The following is an 8,648-nucleotide window of genomic DNA, read 5'->3' as shown; positions in this document are numbered from 1 at the left end:
TATATTTGTTGTGGGTCCCATTTTCAAAAAATGGGCATTAGAGTTATAATTTCTCAAGTTTTGAGATTTTATTGAACTCTAAATGTATTATTTATGTCATATGTGAAATTTATTATTTTTTTTCTTTTATTTTTGTTCGGTAACGATGGAAAATGTGACGGATGGCCATTAGAGTCCCATGGGTTAGTTTTCAACCTTTTATCTAGTGGGACAATCATAGTGATACTTGAAATATCGAGATTAGGTGGGGTTATGGTTTTGGACCATTTTATCTCTATACCTATAGGTTACTTAAGTGTGAAGTAAAGAGCATTTTGGGTATTAGTCTTAAAAGATTGGTTATATTATTTAGTGGAATTTTTAGGAATTAAAGATTAATTTATGGGCTGATTGATAACTCTAGAAATTAGAGTTATTTTTCACATTTTTTTTACTAAAAATTGGTTTAGTTCTTAAGTTTTTAATTAATTTAGTAAGTTTTTAATTATTTTTTGAATTTATTAGCTTTATTGTAATTTTATATGTTTTTGTGTGTTTTTATAATTATTTTATTATAATATGTTATGTAGTATTTATTTTTAATTTTATTTTTAGTTTTCTAATTAATTTTATGTATTTTTAGGTGTATTTGGTGGAAAAAGTAGGGATTAAATTGAAGAACATGTGAAGAATTTGGGGTTAAAATACAATTTTACAAGTAAAATCAGATCAGCCCTGTTGCAAGGCCCACTTGCGGTCAAAGTCAGCTTCCCATCGCAGCCGTCCACGTCCTGATCCGAAGGTCCAGAAGCGTGCGTGTAGCACACCCCAGACAGCAGCAAGTGGGCGCAGCAGAAGCCCCTTTCACTCCCAGCCGCGTGGGACCCAGCTCGTCAGCGCCCCACTAATCAGCGCCTGCCACGCGTCTCTCTGATCCCCAGCCCGTCAGCGCCCCACCAACAGCAACACGCCATGTGGCACCTGCAGAAGAAAAAAAAAGAAGAAAAAAAACTGTTGTTAATTGGCTTTTCTCTCAGCCAAATTCCCCATTAAAAAAAAGCCAAAATTCTTATTTTCTCTCCCACATTTTACACACAAATGCCTATTTTATCTTCCCAAGTTATTACACATAAATAAACATTCCTAATTTATTTTTACCCTATCTTTTCACTATTTTTCCATCCAAACAAACATTTATTTTTTCCAATACTCTTACACATACTCTATTTATCCATTCTCTTCCCAACACTAATTAAATTAATCATTTTATTTATTTATTTTGATTAATTTAATTCTCTAATTTTGCCTATAAATATGGTGTTGGAAGACCATTTCAAAACACATCTCTTCACCCTCCTAAACACCTCTTCAACCCAAAACACTTCTCCATTCCACACTCTTCATTTTTACCATTTTCTTTCTACCATTTTTACACTTTGAAGAGCATGTCAAGTATGTTTATCTTTTGTAATTTTTATCTAGTTATGAGCTTCTAATCTTTTTTCAAGATTATTAAGATGATGATGAAGCAAAATGTAACTAGATAGTGTTTATGTTTGTATGTTGATTTCCCATTTGTGCTTTAAAGTTCATGGATTTTTCTATCAAAAATATGTCTTTTTTATCTTCAATATCATGTATTTTTGATTGTTAAAGCATATTTCTACTTAGTTCTTCATTATGCAAAAATATAATACTCTTTGATTAAATGTCTTTCATTAAATTGTTTACATCTAATTCTTAGATTATAAGTGTTATATTTTGCCTAAACATAGTTTCTTTGATTTTGTGTAGTTTCATTAAATTGTAACACATTTAATGCTTAGAAATTATACATTTTATAAGTGAAGAAAAATCCTACCTTTTTGAAAATAACTTGTACTTAAATGAAAAATATATTTTGGAAAATATGGTGAGATTTATTTCAACTATATCTAAAACTTGGGAATCAATATACTTATAAATATTATTGAACTTGCATTTTGTGGATTCTAATATCTTAATAATCTTATTTTACACATCTTATTTGAAAATCATTTTCATACTCACTCATCTTTAATCTTAAGTATTTTAGTTACTTGTCTTTTATTTTATTTTGCAAAACTAAAATCCCATCAAATATTTGGAGCTAGGTTAGATTATTCTTATTTTGTTTGAAATAGTTTCTTTTGATGTTAGTCAACTCCCATGGGTTCGACCTTGCACTTACATGAACACTATATTCCGAAACGATTCGTGCACTTGCGAGTATAAATATTAAAACACTCACTTTTGAGGACAACACTGATTATATGTGAATAAAACAAGATTTGGAGATAAGTATAACTAAATAAAAAAGTCATTTTAGTTCTCTCTCTTCAATTTCGCTCTCTAGGTCTCTCTAAAAATCAAACAAAACAAGATTAAAATTCCTCTTTTTCTTGGTGATTCTACAAGATTTCAACTAGGTTTTGAGTACCAATTGAAGGTTTAACAAAAGTAAAATCTTAAACCCTTTTCTTCTTGAGTTTTGTAGGCTTTATTTTAGTTAGAATATGAATTTTGTGATTATAGCTTCTTTCCAAACCCTTAGGGCTTTTGTTTGATTTTTGGGTTAATTTTAAGTTGTTTAAAACTTGTTTAAGTTGATTTTGTTGGTTAATTCTTGAGTTGAGCAAGTTTGAGTTCAAGAACTCAAACTTGGCTCAACAATGGTGAAATATGCATGTTAAGGTTATTTTTTGTTCTGTTGCTTATGAATGGTTTATTGTGTATGTTTAGGTGATCTAGAGCTTAGTTTGAAGTTTGGGGTCGTTTTGAGTCCATTTGGAGACTCCTGTACTTTTCCCGTAATGTCGTTTTTTTTTTCGTGTTTCCTCAATATATAGGGCATTGCTTTGCTATTTATCAATAGGGAAACTTCTAGTTTTGAGTTTAGATCCTCAAAAAAGTTTAGTAAGTTGTTTACCCGATTTACGTGATTGGGACATTAGGCCTCCGTTCAGCATGTGAATTTCCATTCAGGTTGACGGGCACACATGAATTAAAAAACAAGATAAGATTAGTATAAAACATATATGTATATGTGTGTATGTATGTAAATTGCATGCTACGCTATGTGATTCATATACTACCAACACGAGTACGGTAGCAGTACGGAGTGCATTGGTACAGTGTATGATCAAAGGGTACGATCCAGTGTTAACAACACTAGTACAAATAAGAACGTAGTGCATGTGGTACAACACTCAGTAGTCCTCGGGGTACGGTTTAGCCCAACCAACACTAGTACGGGATGAGTATTTAGTGCATGTGGTACAAAGGTCATACTTTTGTTAAGAACGTTCTTGATTGTCTATTAAGCCGTGTAGATAGGTGTATGGGCGTCCAAATACAAGTCGGTAATATGTTATATGTTAATTCTTTTCTTATTGAGTCTATCGCTCACATATATTGTTTCCATGTGTAGGTAAAGGAAAGGCTAAGGCTGAGGACCGGTGAGTTTAAAGCTTGGGGATGATTGTACATGTTAAGATGGTTAAACATGGAAAGTTCGGATTTAAGGACTTTTTTTCTAATTTCATTCAATTTTGCTAATATGTAGATTGTTCATATACTAAGTCGTGCCCCCAAACTTTGATATTTACAAAATCATGCCCCCTGAACTTTAATATGTACAGAATTGTGCCCCCTAAATTTTCATCCACGTTAGATTTTTTTTAATAAAATTTGACAAAAGTCTTTAAATCCAACAATCTCAATAATTCGAGGGGAATTTTTTACAACCTGAAAAGTTTAGGGAATATAATTTGGTACATGTCAAAATTCAAGGGGCAAAAATTCAAATTAGTCTTTTCTTTGTACAAATAACTTCAATATGTTTTGTCAAAAAATAAAAATAAAATAATAATGAGTAACTTCATCCTCTCAAAATTTATTAGGCATTAGTGGAGAAACATTTCCATTTTTCCTTCTTTTAAAGAAACATATCCAGTTTTCCTTTTTTAAAAAGAAAAAGAAAACACATTTCCATTCAAACACTAAGGTCTTGTTTTGGGGTATATTAAAAAATACCTTTTTTATTTATCAATTAATCAAATCTACCTTTAATTTATATTTAATTGAAATATACCTTTTTTTTTATATGTACTGTACCCAGCCAGAATACCCTGACATAAGAAAGTCACATGGAGAGTATATTGAAGTGACAGGAGCAAAATTGGTAAAGTGTTTTAAAAAAAAAAAAATAGGTAAAAATAATAGACTTTAAAAATGAGAGTAAAAATGAAAGAGGACAATATAAAAAAGGTATAGAGTTTAATTTCCTTCTTGGTTTTGCTTACTTTTACTTTGAGTGTAACTTTTTAAGAAACTCTTCTTGAGAAAGCTTCTAAATATGATTTTTGTTAAAAGATCTTTTGATGAGTGCACATTTATTCACTCGTTCTTAGTCAATTATTAAATGAATTAGTATTTATTTTTGTATAGATTTAATGTATTTTCACTAAGTGTGTAAATTTATACTTAAAAGAATTTTGTGATAGACTGATATCTTTAAATCTATTTTTGATAATATTTTCATTATTTTCTCAAAGAGCTTATAAAATTCAAAATAATTGAACTTATTCCCAATTTTCCAAAACATGTTAAATCATCTCATTTGGAGTCCGGACATAAAAGTTATACATGATTTACTGAACAAAGTCAAAACAAAAAATGGCCTATGGCACTATAGCACCATCTTTTAAAGAACTAAAAGATAAAACTCACTGAAACCGGGGCTATTCTCATGCTTTTCAACAAATGGTAACAAAAGGCATTCTGCTTTATTCCAATCCAAAACATAAGAGATAACAATAGTACTATCCTACTAGCTCAAGTTTACTAGTTAGAGAATACAAAGAAAGCCAACAATAAAATTGTTAATTATTATATTTGGCTTTAATACAACGAGAGCATATCAGATCATGTGGTTCACTGGTATAGCTGCTTGAATCTTCTACAGGCCTCTAATACATTCTCCCTATGACCAAATGCACTTACCCTGATAAAACCTTCACCTCCGGGTCCAAAACCACTCCCAGGCGTGGTAACGACATGAGTCTTCTCAAGAATCTCACTAAAGACATCCCATGAGCTTCGACCGGGGAAATGAACCCACACATAGGGTGCATTCTTCCCTCCATACACCTTGAACCCAAGTGAGTTGAATGTCTCCACAATTATCTCTGTGTTTTCTTTGTAGAAACCAATCACCTCGTGCATAGCCTGCATAGGGATAGAGCAATAAACTAAATGTAAAGTTTGTTATCACAGTAGTATGAATCATATTGCTTTGTATACTGTCAAAGCCTCCAGTTTTGAGTACATTGAACCATAGATGTTCCTGTAAGAACCATCATATGACTCAAAAGGACCGTTACTAATCCATAAAACTTGCACAGGAACTGACAAAGGTGCCCAACTAATATCGTAGACAGTCTTCTGTCTTATCTTTTTGATGTTATCAACCACTTAGAAACTAACCTTAAGGCCTTCTGGTGAAAGGCAAGCCAGAGCTCCTGCTTGGGCAATGTTGGATGCTCCATTGAAGCAAGTCGAAACAATGCGGTTGAAGTCCTTGGCAACAGGGGATCCATCGGAGAAAAGCAGTTGTTTTGGAACAACAGTCCACCCCAATCGTACCCCAGTGAAACCAGCATACTTACTGAATGATGATGTCTCAATAGCAACCTGCAATACATGTTAAAACTTAAAAAGCATGCACCCATCCATTCATCACTGAAAATTGAGATACTGAATGAAAGGTAATAATAAATAAGTTTCATGGCAAAAAAAACAAAATAAAAAACACTCACCTCTTTGGCACCAGGGATTTCAAAGATGGTTCGGGGGTTGTCCTCTGACATATATAAAGCATACGCAGTATCATAGACTATAATTGACCCGTTATCCTTAGCAAACTTTACAAGTTGAGTCAATTGTTCTCTTGTTGCAGCAGAGCCAGTAGGATTGTTTGGCGAACAAAAAAATATTATATCTGTTCGTGAAATAGACGATAAATCAGGGAAGAAACCATTTTCAGGAGTACATCTCATATACTCAATATTTGCATATTTCTCAACATCCTTCTGAAACTGTCCAGTCTGACCCATAATAACACTGGAATCTACATAAGCCTGCAGATAAGAATAGAATAAATTCTACATCGTAATTAACCAGGTAAAACATGAAAACATCATTAACATGTCATGATGGCTGAATTTCTCCTTTATGTCACACCAAAGTTCAGTAACAATACAATCCTATGCATTATCTTACAATAATGTTTTGCTCATGAAATCAGAAAGCTGCTAAAAGTACCGGATAGGATGGATCTTGGACTGCCATTGTAACATCAGACCCGAAAACAACCTACAAGTGCAAACAAATAAGTTAATAACAGCTGAGAACAAATTTCAATGTGTTCAACAATCAGTATTTCAGTAAAAGAGAAAGAAACATTAACGAATGAAACCTGAAGTCGTGATATATCACATTTTGCACCATCTGATACAAATATGTCATCATCCTCTATGCCAAACTCACGATAAAATGTTGAAGCAATTGCAGTTCTCAATGGCTAGACACAAGCGAAAATTTGTAAGCCTTCAATAACACTATTCTATTGATGAAAAATTAGCAGGAAAGGGCAACTTTGTATCCCTCTATAACCTTATTATGGATTAAGAAAGATAATATGAAAAAAAATAAGAATAACAAATAAATTGTGCAAAAACTATAAAGTTTAAATTACTAGCTACAGCTGAAAAACTTTTTACAGAACAATAACAAAGTAACCGAAACTATGAATACCTTCTCACCCTGTTCAGCTCCATAACCACTATAACCTTCTCGGGTGGACAAGGCATGCGATCGCTGTCAAAGTAAAACAAATATGGAAATGTGGTGAGAAATAGATTGATGGCATATCAACTTTTGCTTACACTGTGAGTTAGTCTGTCAAACTCCATTTCAAGTTGTAGTGGCATTAAAATTACAACCAAAGAGAAAAAAAAAAGTAACTTATGAATAAAGACAAACTAGTCGATATGTCAAGAATCAACAATAGACAATGAAACAAAAATTAGGAAGCCCAGACTATAAGGCCACCTCTGTTCTGGAAGTAGCAAAACCTATACTATATAAGAATAAGAGTATATAGTACCGCTGACATTGCAGATGTTATAACTTCGGGAATGGGCTCTGTAGTATCACCGATTCCAAGGCTTATCACCTTTGCATCAGGGTACTTCAGCAAGTGTGCGTTCCTTCTTCTAGCAATCTATTAAAACAAATGAAAGATTCATAATTATGATCCACCTACTATATAATTGACAAGCAAAGAAAATAAACAGGTAAACAGTCTAGACAAAAGAGAGAGAGAGAGAGAGAGAGAGAGAGAGAGAGAGAGAGAATGACTAAAAAAGAGAAAGCATGAATTGCAATAGATGTAGTTTACATGCATAAGCATACTGACAAATTTAATAAAAAAATTGAAAATCAAAAGTTTTACTCCTCTTTATAATCCTTTTATTAGAAAATACGATACCATCTCAATCTCTACAAATAAGTTGGAAAATTTGTGTAAGTGAAGAAACTAAGAACATCAACTATAGATATTATTTACATATAACAGATAACAGTTGTCATTTCTTGGTGAAAACACTGAAGTGAAGTGATTCTCTCCCAATATAATCCACAACAACAACAAGCATTTCTTATGTTTACAGCTAAACTAACCTGCAGGAATCGCAATTGTGATAAATACCAATTTTTAAGGTGTTCTAAAGAAGAAACAGAAAATTAGTATGCAAACAAAAAGGAAAGCATAGCATACCTCCGGAAAAAGATAACCAGCTTGGAGCTTGCCTATGTTCGCATTGCGAGAAACCTTGGTCTTGAAAACTTTATCACAACGAGGAAAACATGATCAACACCATAAAACATAAAACAAGTAAAGAATTTCAAAATTGCGATTGGGAACAAAAACCAAAAGCTATACCAGTCTCCTGTTCTTGGGGCGTAGCAACACATTTACAGACCCCAATGGATTTCGCCGGAAACTGAACATTCTGAAATCTGCAGCAGACAGATTTCAAAACGCAACAAATGAGAGAAAATGAAACACTTAAGAATAAGGAAAACTCAGTGTTTTGGTTTTCAAGTAAGTTTAATAATTTCAAGCTAGAAGTAAAGAAAGAAAGGAAAAAAATTCATCGGAAGCTTGTGGTGACCATCATCATCGTCAATAATCAATGAAAGTTTTGTTTTTGAGGATTTAAGAAAGAAGCTGTACCTGGGGACGAAGCTGGTGGGAACGAAGAATGCAGATGAAGAGGATGAGATGGAGATGGAGGAAGCAAGGCTCTGAGTAATAGACATTTCCGAACTCTGCTCTAAATGGGTGTGCGCCGAGGGGATTTACAGAAGGAGAGGCGGCGCTTCTTGCTTTAAACTATGCTCAGTGTTTGATATAAGGTTAAAGAAAGATGAAGTCTCAAGACACATTGGGGTGTTTTTGTTAAAAAAAAAAAAAAAAAAAGACATATTGGGGTGTTTTTTAATTTTTTTTTTTTTTTTGCTAATTAAGATTTTTGTCTCTTAAATTTTAACATGTACCAAATTATGCTCCTTAAACTTATTTGGCC

General features: G+C 32.8%; 1 protein-coding gene across 1 annotated transcript; it reads right to left on the bottom strand.

The window, feature by feature from the left end:
• Positions 1 to 4,762: 4,762 nt before the first annotated feature.
• Positions 4,763 to 8,509, bottom strand: LOC133033172 (LL-diaminopimelate aminotransferase, chloroplastic-like). Its single transcript, XM_061107798.1, has 10 exons — positions 8,297 to 8,509; positions 8,003 to 8,079; positions 7,838 to 7,905; positions 7,166 to 7,282; positions 6,814 to 6,876; positions 6,476 to 6,580; positions 6,322 to 6,372; positions 5,817 to 6,137; positions 5,485 to 5,691; positions 4,763 to 5,226 (listed from the first exon to the last, which is right to left on the bottom strand). The coding sequence occupies exons 1-10, from the start codon at positions 8,380 to 8,382 to the stop codon at positions 4,933 to 4,935; spliced, it is 1,389 nt and encodes a 462-aa protein (XP_060963781.1). The 5' UTR covers positions 8,383 to 8,509; the 3' UTR covers positions 4,763 to 4,932.
• Positions 8,510 to 8,648: the final 139 nt, after the last annotated feature.

Source organism: Cannabis sativa, unplaced genomic scaffold, assembly GCF_029168945.1.
Source record: "Cannabis sativa cultivar Pink pepper isolate KNU-18-1 unplaced genomic scaffold, ASM2916894v1 Contig3, whole genome shotgun sequence".
Taxonomy (NCBI): Eukaryota; Viridiplantae; Streptophyta; class Magnoliopsida; order Rosales; family Cannabaceae; genus Cannabis; species Cannabis sativa.
The sequence above is the reverse complement of the archived record's forward strand: the minus strand, read 5'-3'. Positions and strand labels throughout refer to the sequence as shown.